At 42.1% G+C, this 21,725-nt stretch overlaps 1 protein-coding gene across 7 annotated transcripts in view; it reads right to left on the reverse strand.

The window, feature by feature from the left end:
- LOC124031346 (transcription factor SOX-13-like) overlaps positions 1-21,725 on the reverse strand; it is a 65,767-nt gene that overhangs the window by 19,934 nt on the left and 24,108 nt on the right. For 6 of the 7 annotated variants that reach the window (XM_046342452.1, XM_046342453.1, XM_046342451.1 and 3 more), the window contains 7 exons: positions 11,886-12,108; positions 9,808-9,916; positions 9,170-9,256; positions 8,467-8,639; positions 7,882-7,950; positions 7,668-7,782; positions 3,795-3,868 (listed from right to left, as the gene is read on the reverse strand). In XM_046342452.1, coding sequence (XP_046198408.1) covers positions 3,795-3,868; positions 7,668-7,782; positions 7,882-7,950; positions 8,467-8,639; positions 9,170-9,256; positions 9,808-9,916; positions 11,886-12,107 — 849 coding nt within the window. In that variant the 5' untranslated portion in view covers position 12,108. The remainder of the gene's footprint in view (positions 1-3,794; positions 3,869-7,667; positions 7,783-7,881; positions 7,951-8,466; positions 8,640-9,169; positions 9,257-9,807; positions 9,917-11,885; positions 12,109-21,725) is intronic. The other variant, XM_046342455.1, reaches the window with a different exon arrangement.

The following is a 21,725-nucleotide window of genomic DNA, read 5'->3' on the forward strand; positions in this document are numbered from 1 at the left end:
TAGCACTACACACTTGTTTTGCCCTAGCACTACACACTTGTTTTGCCCTAGCACTACACACTTGTTTTGCCCTAGCACTACACACTTGAGTCAAATCATCAAAGCCTGATGATGATTTGAATCAGGTGGGTAGTATTTGTATTTATTATGGATCCCCATTAACTGCTGCCTTCTTCCTGGGGTCCAGTGAAATGAAGGCCGTTATACATTTTTTTAAACATTACAATACATTCACAACACATTACGTTTGTGCCCTCAGGCCCCTACTCTACTATCACATATCTACAACACAAAATCCATGTGTACGTGTGTGTGTTATCGTGTGTTTGTATGCATGGGTCTGTGCCTATGTTTGTGTTGCTTCACAGTCCCTGCAGTTCCATAAGGTGTATTTTTTATCTGTTTCTTAAATCTAATGTTGTCATGGCTCTATGTAGTACTGTGCTCCTTCCATAGTCTGTTCATAGACACACTGGCTTTACTCTAAGCCAATGTGTCAAAGCCGTTAAAGATTGAAAAAAGTAAGGGGCCGAGAATTCCTGATTCTACCTGGATTTTGCTGGAAAGGCTTCCATTAAATAATGTTCTGTTAGACAGGTAACTCTTTATACACAATATAGCAGGCGGTGTAAAGTCATAACACAAGTTTTTCCAGCAAGACTATGATCGACAATGTCAAGTCGCACTGAAGTTTAACAAAAAAGCCCCACCAATCTATAGATCATAACTTTCTCTCAGGCAATCAGTAATTTGTGTAAGTGCTGTGCTTGATGAATTCCTATAAACGTGCTAAATGTCTTCTCAAATTGTAGTGCTAGGGCACTATACCATATAGTGCCCTATATACCATGAAAACCACGGCTGTCAGCCAATCAGCATTCAGGGCTTGAACCACACAGTTTACTGTATATTGTAGTGTATGGTGTATAGTATAGTGTACAGTGTAGTGTATAGTGTAGTGCAGTGCATAGTATACAGTATAGTATATAGTGTGCAGCGGGGGTTCATAAACTTTTTAGCCTGGGACCCATATTAGAAGTCATGTGTTTTCGTGGGACCCAAGTTTAGGAAAATATGCAACTAAACATAAATAAATCGGTACATTTCATTGCCCTTATGCCTAAAACAAATGATATATAGACAAAAACTAAATATCCATATAAATATCTACTCATGTTTATTTCCCCCCATTAAAAACACTCTTACATATCTGTCTAGGTTGGAACTGTTGCTTTTAAAATACAATAAATTATTCATTCTGAACTGGAATAAACTGATTGATCACATCACACAGATGAATAACAGAACACACACACACAGGCTTTTTGATAGTGCAACCCTAAGTAACTGTACAGATGAAAAATGATCAGGCCTACTGTACATCTTATTGTAGAAATTATTGTTGAAAGAAAGTCTAGGTTGGAACTGTTGCTGTTAAAATACAATAAATCTTTTATATTCTGAACTAGAATAAACGGATTGATAACACCACACAGATGTAGACCAGAAAACCCACACACACACAGTCCTATTGAGAGCATGTCTATTCTGGACTCTGTTTTTGACAGTGCAACACGGAGGTCAAGCTCAGCCTTGAAACTGTTTCTGTACTTGTTTTATTAGTATGTCAGGGTTGAGAACCCTGACTCACATAGGTATGTGGTGCCAAACTGGATCTGAACATCTACTGCTTTCTCAGTCAGGCAGGAGACCACTTCCTGCTGTAGATTAGCAACCCAGAACTGTGTGAGTGTGTTTGCAGCAAAAAGCATCTTGCTTCAAACAGTTTATTCCAGTTAAGAATAACAATTATATTATTGTAGTAACAGAAACAGTTCCAACCCAGACTAATTTTTTCCAACAATAGTTTCAACAGTAAGATGTATAGTAGACCTGATCATTTTTCATCTTCATCAGTAGCTAGCTTACTTTGGCGAATGTTAGCTATTAGCTGTGTACAAGACCAGGGGATTGTTTGAAAGAGAAACTCACATCTACTACTATGAGAGTTAGTTACTGTAGTACTCCCTTATTTATGAGTATCCTCACCTGTTATAAAATGCCAAAAATATAAGTTTGTTTGAAAGAGACAGAAACTCATCGCTGTATATGCGTTTCATGATAATTGAGCTCAGTCAGAACTTGTGGCTAGCATTTCATGACAGCGGTGAGTGATGGCGAGTGGGAATAACAAGTCAGTGGCTTGAAAGACAGCGCTGCGTCGTGCGTGTTGTGGAGTAATCTTCAAGAAAACTGCAGAAATAAGATCCGGTAAACCTCGAAGCACACGGGCATATCCCTCTCACTCGCGAAGCCGAACTGAACAGAGACCGCTCTTAAGCAGAGAGCACACTGAACAGAGAGTGCAGGTGTACTTGGCCAAATCAATTCCAGTAATTAATTAAATAATTAACAATTTACGCTGACAAGTCGCAACCCACCATTAACAGGTCCGCGACACAAAGACCCATACTTTAAGAAAGGCTGGTGTACAGTATAGTATTCAATGTAGTGAAATGTGTACAGTTTAGTGTAATGTGTACAGTATAGTATACAGCGTAATGTAATGTGTACAGTAGTGTAATGTGTATAGTATAGTGTACAGTGTAATGTATAGTATACAGTGTAGTGTAATGTGTACAGTATAATGTAATGTGTACAGTATAATGTAATGTGTACAGTTTAGTGTAATATGCACAGTATAGTATACAGCGTAATGTAATGTGTACAGTAGTGTAATGTGTACAGTATAGTATACAGCGTAATGTAATGTGTACAGTAGTGTAATGTGTATAGTATAGTGTACAGTGTAATGTATAGTATACAGTGTAGTGTAATGTGTACAGTATAATGTAATGTGTACAGTATAATGTAATGTGTACAGTTTAGTGTAATGTGTATAGTATAGTATACAGCGTAATGTAATGTGTACAGTAGTGTAATGTGTATAGTATAATGTAATGTGTACAGTATAATGTAATGTGTACAGTTTAGTGTAATGTGTACAGTATAGTATACAGCGTAATGTAATGTGTACAGTATAATGTAATGTGTACAGTTTAGTGTAATGTGTACAGTGTAATGTAATGTATACAGTGTGGTATAATGTGTACAGTATAGTGTACAGCGTAATGTAATGTGTACAGTAGTGTAATGTGTATAGTATAGTGTACAGTGTAATGTATAGTATACAGTGTAGTGTAATGTGTACAGTATAGTGTACAGTGTAATGTATAGTATACAGTGTAGTGTAATGTGTACAGTATAGTGTACAGCGTAATGTAATGTGTACAGTAGTGTAATGTGTATAGTATAGTGTACAGTGTAATGTATAGTATACAGTGTAGTGTAATGTGTACAGTATAGTGTACAGCGTAAAATAATGTGTACAGTAGTGTAATGTGTATAGTATAGTGTACAGTGTAATGTATAGTATACAGTGTAGTGTAATGTGTACAGTATAATGTAATGTGTACAGTATACAGTTTAGTGTGTACAGTTTAGTGTAATATGCACAGTATAGTATACAGTGTAATGTAATGTATACAGTGTGGTATAATGTGTACAGTATAGTGATAATAATATTTAACAGACGCTTTTATCCAAAGTGACTTACAGTCATGTGTGCATTCATTTTACATATGAGTGGTCCCGGGAATCGAACCCACTACCCTGGCGTTACAAGCGCCATGCTCTACCAACTGAGTTACAAAGGACCAGTATGTAATATAGTGTAATAAGGGTATACTATAGTATAGGTATATGTCCAGTATAATATGGATGAAAATCACTACCTGTCGGAAGGTACCACTGGGCCTTTTCATAGGGGCGGAGTGAAGGTTCTGCAGTAGATGCATGGGATAGTCTACTGTTAAAGAAAACAGGGGGAGATGAAAGCTTCACAATCACTGTCAGAAGGGAACAAAATCAATAATATCCAAACATCATTTAGAAAACATTATCTGTACTACCATCATGCTGACTGCACAACACATTGAAGGGCAAGAACAGGGAAAAGGGGGTTTGACTGAGAAGGTTACTGACCACAATACCATATGAAATGGACGTCTGGTCGTTGCTCAAACAATTTACACAGTACATAGCAACAAGACAAACAAAACAGAGGGGCGGGGGGGCAATTGACATTTACAATACATTAAAAGTCCACAGCGATCACTGAATGTCAGCTCGTTACTTATTTCATTTCATAGTGTATGAGAGGGTTGAGTGTTTATGATGAACCACTGAGTAATCTAAACAAAGTCACATCCCACCAATGGGCCCCAACCAACCCTCCTTTTTGGAAAGTATTGCATTGGGGACGTGGGCTGTGGAATTCTAGGTAAAAATACATATCTGCTTCAGTCTAGCCTGGGGGACTGCATTCGGTCTTCAATGAGGTCCGGAGGACCACACTGAAAATTGGTTATATTTCCTCAATGTTAAAATTTGCACACAAAAAATAATAATTTCTGATGCTCCCTAGCTTTACAGTCACGATACTGTATTAATGTAGGTCCATTATAATTTCTACACAGTTTCAAATTGGTTTTAGACATTTTAAACTTACACATTTTGTTATGTTACAAAGTGGTATTAAAATTGATTGAATTGTCATTTTTTGTCAACAATCTACACAAAATACTCTAATGTCCAAGTGGAAGAAAAAAAATTATATCATTTAGAAGAATTAATGAAAAACCTAAAACTAATATCTTAATTTGATAAGTATTCACCCCAGAGTAATTACATTTTAAAAACACCTTCGGCAGCGTTTACAGCTTTGAGTCTTTGTGGGTTGTGCAATATGTAATTACAAGGAGGCTCCCGAGTGGCGCAGCGATCTAAGGCACTGCATCTCAGTGCTAGAGGCATCAGTACACACCCTGGTTGGATCATGGGCTGTATCACAACCGGCCGTGACCGGGAGTCCCATAGGGTGGTGCACAATTGGCACAGTGTCGTACGGGTTAGGGGAGGGTTTAGCCGGGGTAGGCCATCATTGTAAATAAGAATTTGTTCTTAACTGACTTGCCAAGTTAAATACAAAATAAAAGTTATTTTTAAGTTGGTTGTTGATCATTGCTAAACAGATATTTAAGTCTTGCAAAAGATTTTCAAGCAGATTTAAGTCAAAACTGTAACTAGGCCATTTAGGAACATTCAATGTTGTCTTGCTAATCAACTCTAATGTAGATCTGTGTTTTAGGTTATTGTCCTGCTGAAAGGTGAATTTGTCTCCCAGTGTCTGTTGGAAAGCAGACTGGACCAGGTTTTCCATTAGGACTTTGCCTGTGCTTAGCTCCATTTTGTTTATTTTTATCCTGAAAAACTCCCCAGTCCTTGCTGATGACAAGCATATCCATAACATGATGCAGACACCACCGTGCTTGAAAATATGAAGAGTGGTACTCAGTCATGTTTTGTTATTCTTCAGTAGAACCTTGGTGCCTTGTTGCAAACAGGATGCATGTTTTCTGTACAGGCTATCTTTTTGCACTCTGTCAATTAGGTTAGTATTGTGGAGTAACTACAATGTTGTTGATCCATCCTCAGTTTTCTCCAATCACTTCCATTAAACTCTAACATCTAAAGTGTAATTAATAACTTCACCATGCTCAAAGGAATATTCAGTGGTCTGCTTCTTTTTTTATGAGGCATTGGAAAATCTCCCTGGTCTTTGTGGTTGAATCTGTGTTTGAAATGCACTGCTCGACTGAGGGACCTTACAGATAATTGTATGTGTGGGGTACAGAGATAAGGTAGTTAAACACTATTATTGCACACAGAGTGAGTCCATGCAACTTATGTGACTTGTTAAGCACATTTTTACTCGTGAACTTATTTAGGCTTACCATAACAAAGGGGTTCAATGCTTATTGACTCAAGACATTTCAGCTTTGTGTGTAAAAAAATAAAATAAAAAACATTTGAAAAACACAATTCCACTTTAACATTATGGGGTATTGTGTGTAATCAATTTTAAATTCAGGCTATCACAACAAAATGTAGAAAAGGTCAAGGGGTGGGAATACTTTCTGAAGGCAATATATACGTATATACAGTGGGGAGAACAAGTATTTAATACACTGCCAATTTTTCAGGTTTTCCTACTTACAAAGAATGTAGAGGTCTGTCAATTTTATCATAGGTACACTTCAACTGTGAGAGACGGAATCGAAAACAAAAATCCAGAAAATCACATTGTATGATTTTTAAGTAATTAATTTGCATTTTATTGCATGACATCAGAAATGCAGAACTTAATATTTGGTACAGAAACCTTGGTTTGCAATTACAGAGATCATATGTTTCCTGTAGTTCTTGACCAGGTTTGCACACACTTCAGCAGAGATTTTGGCCCACTCCTCCATACAGACCTTCTCCAGATCCTTCAGGTTTCGGGGCTTTCACTGGCCAATATGGATTTTCAGCTCCCTCCAAATATTTTCTATTGTGTTCAGGTCTGGAGACTGGCTAGGCCACTCCAGGACCTTGAGATGCTTCTTACGGAGCCACTCCTTAGTTGCCCTGGCTGTGTGTTTCGGGTCGTTGTCATGCTGGAAGACCCAGGCACGACCCATCTTCAATGCTCTTACTGAAGGAAGGAGGTTGTTGGCCAAGATCTCGCGATACATGGCCCCATCCATCCTCCCCTCAATACAGTGCAGTCGTTCTGTCCCCTTTGCAGAAATGTATCCCCAATGAATGAGGTTTCCACCTCCATGCCTCACGGTTGGATGGTGTTCTTGGGGTTGTACTCATCCTTCTTCTTCCTCCAAACACAGAGAGTGGAGTTGAGACAAAAATAGAGCTTTTTGGTCTAATCAGACCACATGACCTTCTCCCATTCCTCCTCTGGATCATCCAGATGGTCATTGGAAAACTTCAGACGGGCCTGAACATGCGCTGGCTTGAGCAGGGGGACCTTGCGTGCGCTGCAGGATTTGAATCCATGACAGCGTAGTGTGTTACTAATGGTTTTCTTTGAGACTGTGGTCCCAGCTCTCTTCAGGTCATTGACCAGGTCCTGCCATGTAGTTCTGGGCTGATCCCTCACCTTCCTCATGATCATTGATGCCCCACGAGGTGAGATCTTGCATGAAGCCCCAGACCAAGGGTGATTGACCGTCATCTTGAACTTCTTCCATTTTCTAATAATTGCGCCAACAGTTGTTGCCTTCTCACCAAGCTGCTTGCCTATTGTCCTGTAGCCCATCCCAGCCTTGTGCAGGTCTACAATTTTATCCCTGATGTCCTTACACAGCTCTCTGGTCTTGGGCCATTGTGGAGAAGTTGGAGTCTGTTTGATTGAGTGTGTGGACAGGTCTGTGAGAGCCGGAATTCTTACTGGTTGGTAGGTGATCATATTCTTATGTCATGCAATAAAATGCAAATGAATTACTTAAAAATCATACAATGTGTTTTGTTTTAGATTCCGTCTCTCACTGTTGAAGTGTACCTATGATAAAAATGACAGACCTCTACATGCTTTGTAAGTAGGAAAACCTGCAAAATCGGCAGTGTATCAAATACTTGTTCTCCCCACTATATATATATATATATATATATAGAATTATTTTACATAAACCACCCACAAGCCGGATTAGACCCCCCTGGTTTGTAGGGGATTGTCTAAATGAGGTTTGGTGCGGGATGTGACTCACCTGGCTTGCAGGGGATTGGCTGCAGAGGCATGGTCATCTGTGTGTCGGAGGTGACAGGTAGTTGCTGGTTGTTGGGGTGGAAGGCTGGGATCATCACGTAGGGCATGTTCACCTGCTATGACCAGGTCAGACAGAGGGCACAAGGTCAGTCACACCCAGAGTTAACCCAAAGTTACTTCAAAATGATGTTATAGAAATAGCATGAAGGACTCACCTGGATCTGCTGCTGAAGCAGGTTGATTTTGTGCTGCTGCTGGATCAGCTGCTGCTGCTGTTTGGCGATCTGAAATGAACCACACACGTGTTGTCTTCTTCTGCTCAGATGTTACATGCTTTAACCAATGGTTGGGTGCCACGTCAGACTGTGACCGACTGACAGATTACTATAGCATATGATTAGTTACAAAATACCTATCGAGGCTTTTTAAGATATGGCATGAATCAGCAATGTCTGGGTGGAGGAACATGCCCATTAAAAACATATAGTCTAGCCCAGGTACACTCAGGTAAGACCAGGTAAACCCAGGTTAGGGGTCAGTGGCCTCCCAAGTGGCATAGCGGTCTAAAGCACGAGGCACAAGAGGCGTCACTATAGTCTCTGGTTCGAATCCAGGCTGTATCACATCCGGCCGTGATTGGGAGTCCCATAGGGCTGCGCACAATTGGCCCAGCGTCGTCAGGGTTTGGCCGGGGTAGGCCATCATTGTAACAAAAAAAATTCTAAACTGACTTGCCTAGTTAAATAAAGGTTCAATAAAAACTAAAAGTGTGTGTATTAGGGGTCAAAGGTCAGGATTACCTGTTCCTGCTGCTGTCTGGCCAGCTCCATCTGCTGCTGTTGTTTCTCCAACAGCAGGGTGGCCATGTTCCTCTGCTCAGAGTGGGCTCCCAGCAGCTGCTCCCTCAGACCACTCAGCTGGTTGATCATCAACAACAACTGCAGCTCCTTCTCTGCCAAAGACTCTGGAGTGCCTGAAAGAGCAAGAGCGCAATATCATTTTTATTTGTTAAATTGGCAGCTAAGCACTGATCATGTCACTAGCATACAAATTAAGAACCTAGATTTTATTGGAAAGGAGCATCAAGCTCATCACGTGCACTTTCACCTTCCTGTAGCCTAAACTGCGCATGCTTTTCCAAATTGAATTGGAAGGACCACACAATATAACAAACAAATTGTCTGTCCACATTTATAAAATTGTACTGCCACTCTGTTTCCATCACACTTGTCGTGATTTTCTATATGGCGTGACTTTACACTCATGAAAACTGTGGTTAGAAAGAGATGAGTACTGAGTACAAACAGGATTACACATAGAGACCATTCGATATAGAGAGGCAGGCAGAGACTGACAGACAGTTAAGACAGAGCACTGATGGGCCAGTCAGGGGTGAGCGGTATAGATGACGGGTCAGGGATTAGTAGTAGAGGGGTCAGGGGTAAAAGGATGAGAGGTAAAGATGAGGGGTCAGGGCTTAGGGGTAAAGGGGTGAGAGCTCACCTTTCAAGTGATTGCCTCCCAGCAAGCTTTTGTCCAGAAGTTTCTCCCTCCAGTCGACACTCAGCAGCTTCTCTATGGTGGGCATGACTGCCAACAGGACATGGATGAGTTTTTACTTTGTTGTTCAGTCGCCGTATTATATGAACAGAGAGTTAAATGGTGTGTGTGCATGTGTCTGGGGTGCGTGCATGTTGAGTGAGTGAGTGAGTGAGTGAGTGAGTGAGTGAGTGAGTGAGTGAGTGAGTGAGTGAGTGAGTGAGTGAGTGAGTGAGTGAGTGAGTGAGTGAGTGAGTGAGTGAGTGAGTGAGTGAGTGAGTGAGTTCACACATGCGTTTGAATCAATATTTCAAAACAAATCTCAAGGTCTACTACTTTAAGGATTTCAATAGGAAGGTACATTGTGTAAACTCTCTCAAATAAGAAAAACAGACATTTGAAATTCAATGTAATCCTGTAGCCAATGATTAGGAGCACAAACTTGAGCATACTGAGAGCTAAGGTAAACTCATCTGGCCTCCTCAGTCTTAATGTGATCCACTGAAAATCAATCAATCTATCAATGTTCAGGAGAGATCTCCAAAGAGCAATGTAATGATTAGAAACATATTACACTGGGGAGCTGACGAGGTGTACCATACCTTCGCTGACTGTGGGCTGCTTGTGTCCCTCTGGTCGGTGGTCGGACCCCCTGTTGCCCCCCTTCATCCCCACAAGACTCTGAAACTGTTCCTTACCCAGAGAGCCCTCCTACCAAGGATAGGGAAAAACAGGGTTAAGGAGAAAACTTACCAGAACAATTGTCAGTCTGTACAGAAGGGGGGTGTTCAATCGCCATTTGTTCACTTGATGTCGGAGCAGTGTGTTATAGAGACCACCCCACCGGTGAGCGACTGATGGCCATAATTTTTTTTCTATATGCAGAACTGGTTTGAACTTGTTTTGCAAATTACGGCAAGCAATCTGTTTAGAGGTGCTAAGTACTCTCATCCGGCAGACGCTCGACCATCCTACTGTCTGGCTGTGAGTTTAGAAAGCTAACAAACTGTAGCAAGCCAGCCTTTGATAAGCATACTACAACCAGATCTGTGTAAGTGTCTACAGTCGTGGCCAAAAGATTTGAGAATGACACAAATATTCATTTCCAAAGTTTGCTGCTTCAGTGTCTTTAGATATTTTTGTCAGATATTACTATGGAATACTGAAGTATAATTACAAGCATTTCATTGGTGTCAACGGCTTTTATTGACAATTATTTGCAATGTTGACCCTTCTTTTTCAAGACCTCTGCAATCCGCCCTGGCATGCTGTCAATTAACTTCTGGACCACATCCTGACTGATGGCAGCCCATTCTTGCATAATCAATGCTTGGAGTTTGTCAGAATTTGTGGGTTTTTGTTTGTCCACCCGCCTCTTGAGGATTGACCACACGTTCTCAATGGGATAAAGGTCTGGGGAGTTTCCTGGCCATGGACCCAAAATATCAATGTTTTGTTCCCCGAGCCACTTAGTTATCACTTTTGCCTTATGGCAAGGTGCTCCATCATGTTGGAAAGGCATTGTTCGTCACCAAACTGTTCCTGGATGGTTGGGAGAAGTTGCTCTTGGAGGATGTGTTGGTACCATTCTTTATTCATGGCTGTGTTCTGAGGCAAAATTGTGAGTGAGCCCACAACCTTGGCTGAGATGCAACCCCACACATGAATAGTCTCAGGATGATTTACTGTTGGCATGACACAGGACTGATGGTAGCGCTCACCTAGTCTTCTCCGGACAAGCTTTTTTCCAGATGCCCCAAACAATCGGAAAGGGGATTCATTAGACTGAATGACTTTACCTCAGTCCTCAGCAGTCCAATCCCTGTACCTTTTGCAGAATATCAGTCTGTCCCTGATGTTTTCCCTGAAGAGAAGTGGCTTCTTTGCTGCCCTTCTTGACACCAGGCCATCCTCCAAAAGTCTTCACCTCACTGTGAGTGCAGATGCACTGTGAGTGCAGAAGCTCTATACTGGTGGTGCCCCAATCCCGCAGCGAAATCAACTTTAGGAGACGGTCCTGGCGCTTGCTGGACTTTCTTGGGTGCCCTTAGCTTCTAGTTTCTTGGGCGCCCTTCACAACAATTGAACCGCTCTCCATGAAGTTCTTCATGATCCGATAAATGATTAAGGTGCAATCTTACTGGCAGCAATATCCTTGCCTGTGAAGTCCTTTTTGTGCAAGCAATGATGACGGCACGTGTTTCCTTGCAGGTAACCATGGTTGACAGAGAAAGAACAATGACTCCAAGCACCACCCTCCTTTTGAAGCTTCCAATCTGTTTCTCGAATTCAATCAGCAGGACAGAGTGATCTCCAGCCTTGTCCTCGTCAAGACTCACACCTGTGTTAACAAGAGAATCACTGATATGATGTCAGCTGGTCCTTTTGTGGCGGGGCTGAAATGCAGTGGACATGTTTTTTGGGGATTCAGTTCATTTGCATGGCAAAGAGGGACTTTGCAATTAATTGCAATTCATCTGATCACTCTTCATAACATTCTGGAGTATATGCAAATTGCCATCATTCAAACTGAGGCAGCAGACTTCGTGAAAATTAATATGTGTCATTCTAAAAACTTTTGGCCACAACTGTATAGGTGGGGACTAACAGGGTGAACAGCACACCTAGATAAACTAAATGATAGATTAAAATACAGAAATGGGAGGAGTTTCTCTCTTACTGAGGGTGAGCGGGAGAGAGGAGGAGTCAGCTGTCTAGACTCCGGTCTCGCCATTGGCTGATGTCCTGACCAATCACAGGCAGGAGAGGAGCGCGGCTCCACTTTGGCTCCTCCCCCTTCTCCTCCATACTCCTCCTCCTCCTCCTGCTTCACACCAATGCCCACCATGCTGACATCACCGTTGGCATGGAGATGCAACGCTGGGGGACTGGGCTCAACCATTCTGGTGGGAAAAGAGTGAATAATAGTACAGGTGAATAGGTAGTCCATTACTGCATTAACTTTACTGCACATCTGGAGCTGACCACACACACACAGTGTGATCACCTTTATCTGTGTGTAATAGCTGTAATGAGACCATAAGCCTTTCCAGGTGTGACCATCTCTGGATCTCTGAACTTTAGGTGTGGATGTGTATATGGCCACTGCTTTGCATAGGGAACAGAGGACATACTGTGAATAAACAACTGTACCTTTAGCTTGAAATCTTAGCTTCTAGTCTGGGAGACATTGTAGGTGTCAGGGAAAGTTAATCATGACAAGGTAAAGACTGCACATCACACATACACACCCACAAGCATAAAGAGAGAGAGAAACAAAAGGCAAAAAGAGAGAGATGAGTGTAGTCAGGTGGAGAGAGCAGCTTGAGAGAGATTGAACCTTAATGAACTCTAAAATTCTCCGACTTCAGCTGTGTTTTTTCCCCTCCTCCGCTGCAGGAGGAAAGAAAGCACGCCAGACAGGAGAACAAAACAAACAGGAGAACAAAACAAACAGAACACAAAGGGCGAAAAGTGCACATATACAGTGGGGCAAAAAACTATTTAGACAGCCACTAATTGTGCAAGTTCTCCCACTTCAAAAGATGAGGCCTGTAATTTCCATCATATGTACACTTCAACTATGACAGACAAAATGAGAAAGAAAATCCAGAAAATCACATTGTAGGATTTATAATGAAATTATTTGCAAATTATGGTGGAAAATAACTATTTGGTCATTAACAAAAGTTTCTCAAAACTTTATTATATACTCTTTGTTGGCAATGACTAAGGTCAAATGTTGCTGGTGAAAAAAAGGTTCACACACTGTTGCTGGTATTTTGGCCCATTCCTCCATGCAGATCTCCTCTAGAGCAGTGATGTTTTGGGGCTGTTGCTGGGCAACACAGACTTTCAACTCCCTCCAAAGATTTTCTATGGGGTTGAGATCTGGAGACTGGCTAGGCCACTCCAGGACCTTGAAATGCTTCTTACGAAGTCACTCCTTCGTTGCCCGGGCGGTGAGTTTGGGATCATTGTCATGCTGAAAGACCCAGCCACGTTTCATCTTCAATGCCCTTGCTGATGGAAGGAGGTTTTCACTCAATCTCACGATACATGGCCCCATTCATTCTTTCCTTTACACGGATCAGTCGTCCTGGTCCCTTTGCAGAAAAACAGCCCCAAAGCATGATGTTTCCACCCCCATGCTTCACAGTAGGTATGGTGTTCTTTGGATGCAACTCAGCATTCTTTGTCCTCCAAAGACGACGAGTTGAGTTTTTACCAAAAAGTTATATTTTGGTTTCATCTGACCATATGACATTCTCCCAATTTTCTTCTGGATCATCCAAATGCTCTCTAGCAAACTTCAGACGGGCCTGGACATGTACTGGCTTAAGAAGGGGGACATGTCTGGCACTGCAGGATTTGAGTCCCTGGCGGCGTAGTGTGTTACTGATGGTAGGCTTTGTTACTTTGGTCCCAGCTCTCTGCAGGTCATTCACTAGGTCCCCCCGTGTGGTTCTGGGATTTTTGCTCACCGTTCTTGTGATCATTTGACCGCACGGCGTGAGATCTTGCGTGGAGCCCCAGATCGAGGGAGATTATCAGTGGTCTTGTATGTCTTCCATTTCCTAATAATAGCTCGCAGAGTTGATTTCTTCAAACCAAGCTGCTTACCTATTGCAGATTCAATCTTCCCAGCCTGGTGCAGGTCTACAATTTTGTTTCTGGTGTCCTTTGACAGCTCTTTGGACTTGGCCATAGTGGAGTTTGGAGTGTGACTGAGGTTGTGGACAGGTGTCTTTTATACTGATAACAAGTTCAAAACAGGTGCCATTAATACAGGTAACGAGTGGATTTTTACAGGTCTGTGAGAGCCAGAAATCTTGCTTGTTTGTAGGTGACCAAATACTTATTTTCCACCATAATTTGCAAGTAAATTCATTAAAAATCCTACAATGTGATTTTCTGGATTTTTTTCTCATTTTGTCTATCATAGTTGAAGTGTACCTATGATGAAAATTACAGGCCTCTCATATTTTTAAGTGGGAGAACTTGCACAATTGGTGGCTGCGTAGCCTAGTGGTTAGAGCGTTGGACTAGTAACCGGAAGGTTGCGAGTTCAAACCCCCCGAGCTGACAAGGTACAAATCTGTCGTTCTGCCCCTGAACAGGCAGTTAACCCACTGTTCCCAGGCAGTCATTGAAAATAAGAATATGTTCTTAACTGACTTGCCTGGTTAAATAAAGGTAAAATTAAAAATAAAAAAATACTTTTTTGCCCCACTGTATACAGTACCAGTCAAAAATGTTATTCAAGAGTTTTTCTTTATTTGTACTATTTTCAAAATTGTATAATAATAGTGAATAAATCCAAACTATCAACTATCAATTAACACATTGGGAATCACATAGTAACCAAAAAAAAGTGTTAAATAAATCCAAATATATTTTAGATTCATCAAAGTAGACACACTTTGCCTTGATGACAGCTTTGCAGTCTTGGCACTCTCTCTCTGCTTATTTGAGCTGTTCTTGCCATAACATCGACCTGGTATTTTACCAAATAGCGCTATCTTCTGTATACCAACCCAAACTTGTCACAATACCACTGATTGGCTCAAAAACATTATGGAAAGTAGTAACCAAAAAAAGTGTTAAACAAATCAAAATATATTTCATATTTGAGATTCTTCAAAATAGCCACCCTTTGCCTTGACAGCTTTGCACACACTTGGCATTCTCTCGACCAGCTTCATGAGGAATGCTTTTCCAACAGTCTTGAAGGAGTTCCCACATATGCTGAGCACTTTTTCCTTCACTCTGCGGTCCAACTCATCCCAAACCATCTCAGTTGTGTTGAGGTCAGGTGGTTATGGAGGCCAGGTCATCTGATGCAGAACTCCATCACTCTCCTTCTTGTTCAAATAGACCTTACACAGCCTGGAGGTGTGTTTTGGGTCATTGTCCTTTTGACAAACAAATGATAGTGGGACTAAGAGTAAATCAGATTGGATGGCGTATTACTGCAGAATGCTGTGGTAGCCATGCTGGTTAAGTGTGCCTTGAACTCTAAATAAATCAGACAGTGTCACCAGCAACGCACCCTCACACCATCACACATGCTCATCTATGCTTCATGGTGGGAACCACATATTAATCTACTCTGCGTCTCACAAAGACACAGCAGTTGGATCCATCTCAAATATGGACTCATCAGACCAAAGGACATATTTACACTGTCCATTGCTTGTGTTTCTTGGTCCATGCAAGTCTCTTTTTATGATTGGTGTAGTGGTGTCTTTGCAGCAATTCGACCATTAAGGCCTGATTCACGCAGTCTCCTCTGAACAGTTGATGTTGAGCTGTGTCTGTCACTTGAACTCTGTGAAGCATTCATCTGGACTGCAATTTCTGAGGCTGGTAAATCTAATGAACTTATCCTCTGCAGCAGAGGTAACTCTGGGTCTTCCTTTCCTGTGGCGGTCCTCACGAGAGCCAGTTTCATCATAGTGCTGATGGACTCTCGCTTCTCTTTGCTTAACATGGACTTGGTCTTTTACCAAATAGAGCTATCTTCTGTATACCACCCCTACCTTGTCACAACACAACTGATTGGCTCAAACGCATTAAGAAAATAAATTCCACAAATACCATTTTAACAAGGCACACCTGTTAATTGAAATGCATTCCAGGTGACTACTTCATGAAGCTGGTTGAGAGAATGCCAAGAGTTGGCAAAGCTGTCATCAAGGCAAAGGGTGGCTACTTTGAAGAATCTCAAATTCTGGAGCACTTGGTTACTACATGCTTTCATGTGTTATTTCATATTGTTGATGTCTTCACTATTATTCTACAATGTAGAAAATAGTCAAAATAAAGAAAAATAATTGAATGTGTAGGTGTCCCCAAAATTGACTGGTACTGTATATACAGTTGAAGTTGTAAGTTCACACACACACACACACACACACCGTAGCTAAATATATTTAAACTCAGCTTTTCTAAATTCCTGACATTTAATCCAAATAAAGATTCCCTGTCTGGAGGTCAGTTAGGATCACCACTATTTTAAGAATATGGAATGTCAGAATATTAGTAGAGAGAATGATTTATTTCAGCTTTTATTTCTTTCATTACATTCCCAGTGGGTCAGAAGTTTACATACAGTCAATTAGTATTTGGTAGAATTGCCTTCAAAATGCTTAACTTTGGTCAAACGTTTTTGTGTAGCCTTCCACAACCTTCCCACAATAGGTTGGGTGAATTTTGGCCCATTCCTCCTGACAGAGCTGGTGTAACTTAGTCAGGTTTGTAGGCCTCCTTGCTCGCACACGCTTTTTCAGTTCTACCCACACATTTTCTATAGGATTGAGGTCAGGGCTTTGTGATAGCCACTCCAATACCTTGACTTTGTTGTCCTTAAGACATTTTGCTACAACTTTGGAAGTATGCTTGGGGTCATTGCCCATTTGGAAGACCCATTTGAGACCAAGCTTTAACTTAAGATGTTGCTTCAATATATCCACATAATTCTCCTGTCTCATGATGCCATCTATTTTGTGAAGTGTACCAGACCCTCCTGCAGCAAATTACCACCCTCAACATGATGCTGCCACACCCGTGCTTCACAGTTGGGATAGTGTTCTTTGGCTTGCAAGCCACCCCCTTTTTCCTCCAAACATAATGATGGTCATTATGGCCAAACAGTTCTATTTTTGTTTCATCAAACCATAGGACTTCTCCAAAAATTACAATCTTTTTCCCCTTATGCAGATGCAAACCGTAGTCTAGCTTTCTTATGGTAGTTTTGGAGCAGTGGCTTCTTCCTTGCTGAGCGGCCTTTCAGATTGTGTCAATATAGGATTCGTTTTACTGTGGATATAGATATTTTTGTACCCGTTTCCTCCAGCATCTTCACAAGGTCCTTTGCTGTTGTTCTGGGATTGATTTGCACTTTTCGCACCAAAGTACGCTCATCTTTAGGAGACATTCCTGAGCAGTATGACGGCTGCGTGTTCCCATGGTGTTACTACTTGCGTACTATTGTTTGTACAGATGCACGTGGTACCTTCAGGCGTTTGGAAATTGCTCCGAAGGATGAACCAGACTTGTGGAGGTCTAGAATTTTTTTTCTGAGGTCTTTGGCTGAATTGTTTTGATTTTCCCATGATGTCAAGCAAAGAGGCTCTGAGTTTGAAGGTAGGCCTTGAAATACATCCACAGGTACACCTCCAATTGACTCAAATTATGTCAATTAGCCCATCGGAAGCTTCTAATTCAATGACATCCTTTTCTGGAATTTTCCAACTTAGTGTTTGTAAACTTCTGACCCACTGGAATTGTGATACAGTGAATTATAAGCGAAATAATCTGTCTGTAAAAACAATTGTTGGAAAAATGACTTGTGTCATGCACAAGGTAGATGTCCTAACCGACTTGCCAAAACTATAGTTTGTTAACAAGAAATTTGTGGAGTGGTTGAAAAACGAGTTTTAATGACATGATGTATGTATGTGTGTACGTATGTGTGTATGTGAGACAAAAGCCATTGTTAGACGGAGGGAACAAAGGAAGCCGGGACAATGGGCGAGAGACGGACAAAAGCCGCGGGCTGCAGGAAACAGTGCAGATAACAATGCCAGCGGAATGTGCCGACCGACCCGGGAACAGAGGGGAAAATGCAGAGTGCATAGTGATTAGAGGTCCCCCCCCATTCCCCCTTTCACATTATGTCTTTACACAAAGCCACCTGCCTGCCAGAAGCCACGGCTCTAAACCTGAGAGTGAGAGAATGAGAGTGAGAGTGTGAGTGAGTGAGTAGAGAGAGAGCGACCTAATACATTCACCAATGGCTTTACAGAGCTTTTAATGTGTTGGACGGGGAACTCTAGTTCTCAACACCACAGATTACAAGCCATAGTGTGGATATATGAGGGGGCGGGGGGGGGATGAGCTTAATAAAGTCTGAACTTCCTGAACATAGAGGATGGGCAATAATGCCTGTGACAACAACCTTTACATCCACTCAACCCTCTGCACACCTCAAAGCCCTTCACCTCAAATACTCTGTTCATTTGTTCGTAATGAGTGATGCTTAAGGAGTGATGCTTTTTCTCTGTAGGGGGTGTTGGTGGCAGGAAGTGTGAGAGAGTTTTTGGGGGGGTATTTTATTATGATCCGCATTAACTATTGCGATAGCAGCAGCAACTCTTCCTAGGGTCCACAAAAAACATGAAATAATACAGAACATTAATAGACAAGAACATCAAGGACAGAAAAACATACATTTTAAACATCACACAGCCAACATATCAGTACATACACACAACATATCTAGGTAAACAGGGGAGAGGTGTTGTGAGGTGTTGCTTTATCTGTTTTTTTAAAACCAGGTTTGCTGTTCACTTGAGCAATCTGAGATGGAAGGGAGTTATATGCAATCAAAATCGAATTTTATTAGTCACATGCACCGAATACAACAGGTGTAGACCTTACAGTGAAATGCTTACTTACGACCCCCTAACCAACAATACAGTTTTAAAAAATACAAGTAAGAATAAGAAATAAAAGTAACAAGTAATTAAAGAGCAGCAGTAAAATAACAATAGCGAGACTGTACCGATACCCACCTGTGTACAGAGTCAATGTGCGGGGGCACCAGTTAGTTGAGGTAATATGTACATGTAGGTAGAGTTATTAAAGTGACTATGTATAGATGATAATAACAGAGAGTAGCAGCTGTGTAGGGGTGTAGGGTTGCTGGAGTCTGTCAATTTTTAGGGCCTTCCTCCGACACCACCTGGTGTAGAGGTCCTGGATGGCAGGAAGCTTGGCCCTAGTGATGTACTGGGCCATACGCACTACCCTCTGTAGTGCCTTGCGGTCAGAGGCAGAGCATTTGCCATACCAGGCAGTAATGAAACCTCTCGATGGTGCAGCTGTAGAACTTTTTGGATCTGAGGACCCATGCAAATCTTTTCAGTATCCTGGGGGGGGGGGAATAGGTTTTGTTGTGCCCTCTTCACAACTGTCTTGGTGTGTTTGGACCATGTTAATTTGTTGGTGATGTGGACACCAAAAAACTTGAAGCTCTCAACCTGCTCCACTACAGCCCCGTCAATGTTAATGGAGGCGTGCTCAGTCCTCTTTTTCCTGTAGTCCACAATCATCTCCTGTGTCTTGATCAGGTTGAAGGAGAGATTGTTGTCCTGACACCACATGGCCACAAGGTCAGAGACCTGGCCACGAAATAGACTATTTCGTCGTTGATCAGGCCTACCACTGTTGTGTCATCGGCAAACTTAATGATGGTGTTGGAGTCATGCCTGGCCATGCAGTCATGAGTGAACAGGGAGTACAGGAGGGGACTGAGCATGCACCCCTGAGGGGCCCCTGTGCTGAGGATCAGCGTGGCAGATGTGTTGTTACATACCCTCACCACCTGGGGGCGGCCCGTCAGGAAGTCCAGGATCCAGTTGCAGAGGCAGGTGTTCAGTCCCAGGGTCCTTAGCCTATTGATGAGCTTTGCGGGCACTATGGTGTGGAACGCTGAGCTGTAGGTCATTGAATAGCATTCTCACATAGGTGTTCCTTTTGTCCAGGTGGGAAAGGGCAGTGTGGAGAGCAATAGAGATTGCATAATCTGTGGATCTGTTAGGGCGGTATGCAAATTAGAGTGAGTTTAGGGTTTCTGGGATAATGGCATAATTGTGTTGATGTGAGCTATGACCAACGTTTCAAAGCACTTCATGGCTACAGATGTGAGTGCTACGGGTCGGTAGTCATTTAGGCAGGTTACCTTGGTGTTCTTGGGCACAGGGACTATGGTGGTCTGCTTAAACCATGTTGGTATTCCAGACTCGGACAGGGAGAGGTTGAAAATGTCAGTGAAGACACTTGCCAGTTTGTCAGCGCATGATCGCATTACACATCCTGGTAATCCAAATGTTGACCTGTTTAAAGGTCTTACTCACATTCGCTGAGGAGAGCGTGATCACACAGTCTTCTGGAACAGCTTGTGCTCTCATGCATGTTTCAGTGTCATTTGCCTCGAAGCGAGCATAGAAGTAGTTTAGCTCATCTGGGAGACTCGTGTCACTGGGCAGCTCTCGGCTGTGCTTCCCTTTGTAGTCTGTATTAGTTTGCAAGCCCTGCCACATCCGATGAGCATCAGAGCTGGTGTAGTACGATTCGATCTTAGTCCTGTTTTGACGCTTTGCCTGTTTGATGGTTCGTCAGAGGGCATAGAAGGATTTCTTTGAAGCTTCCGGGTTAGCGTCCTTGAAAGTGGAAGCTCTATCCTTTAGCTCAGTGCAGATGTTGCCTGTAATCCATGGCTTCTGGTTGGGGTATGTATGTATGGTCACTGTGGGGACGACGTCGTCGATGCACTTATTGGTGAAGCCAATTCCTGATGTGGTGTACTCCTCAATGCCATCGGAGGAATCCCGGAACATGTTCCAGTCTGTGCTAGCAAAACAGTAGTTCAGCATTTGCTGACCACTTTTTTATTTATCGAGTCACTGGTGATCCTGCTTTCATTTTTGCTTGTAAGCAGGAATCAGGAAGATGGAAAATCTGACCATTATTCTAAATGGAGGGCGAGGGAGAGCTTTGGTATGAGTCTCTGTGTGTGGAGTAAAAGTGGTCTAGAGTTATTTTTTCATCTGGTTGCACATTTAACATGATGATAAAAATTTGGTAAGACGGATTTAAGTTTCCCTGCATTAAAGTTCCCGGCTACTAGGAGCGCCTATGGATGAGCGTTTTCCTGTTTGCTTATGGCGGAATGCAGTGCATTCAGTGCAGTCTTAGTGCCCACATCAGTCTGTGGTGGTATGTAGACAGCTACGAAAAATACAGATGAAAACTCTTTGGTAAATAGTGTAGTCTACAGCTTATCATGAGATACTCTACCTCAAGCGAGCAAAACCTTGAGACGTCCTTAGATATCGTGCACCAACTGTCATTTACAACTGTCATTTACAAAAATACAGAGTCCGCCACCCCTTGTCTTACCAGACGCCGCTGTTCTGTCCTGCCGATACAGCGTATACAGCATATAACCAGCCAGCTGTATGTTGATAATGTCATCGTTCAGCCATGACTCCGTGAAGCAGAACATATTACAGTTGTTAATGTCCCGTTGGTAGTTTAATCTTCCTCGTCGGTCATCAATTTATTTCCAAAAAGACTGCACGTTAGCAAGCAGAATGGAAGGAATTGGGTGTTTATTCAATCGCATACCAATTCTCAGAAGACAGACCTTTTTCCCCGCCTGCTTGTCATGCAAGTGACGGGCCTGTTCTGGGCATGTTCCCTGGAAAGCAGTATATCATTCACGTCAGACTTGTCAAAAGAAAAAAAAGATTGTGCCAGTCCGTGGTGAGTAATTTCAGTTCTGATGTCCAGAAGTTATTTTCGATCAAAAGAGACCGTAGCAGCAACATTAAGTACAAAATAAGTTACAAAGAAAAACACCAACAAAAAAAAACACAATTAGTTATGTAAAACGTGAGCCTTGTTCTCCAGCACCATCTTGTTGTAATCATGGCTCTAAATCAGGGATCAC

Source organism: Oncorhynchus gorbuscha, linkage group LG03, assembly GCF_021184085.1.
Source record: "Oncorhynchus gorbuscha isolate QuinsamMale2020 ecotype Even-year linkage group LG03, OgorEven_v1.0, whole genome shotgun sequence".
NCBI classification, from domain to species: domain Eukaryota; kingdom Metazoa; phylum Chordata; class Actinopteri; order Salmoniformes; family Salmonidae; genus Oncorhynchus; species Oncorhynchus gorbuscha.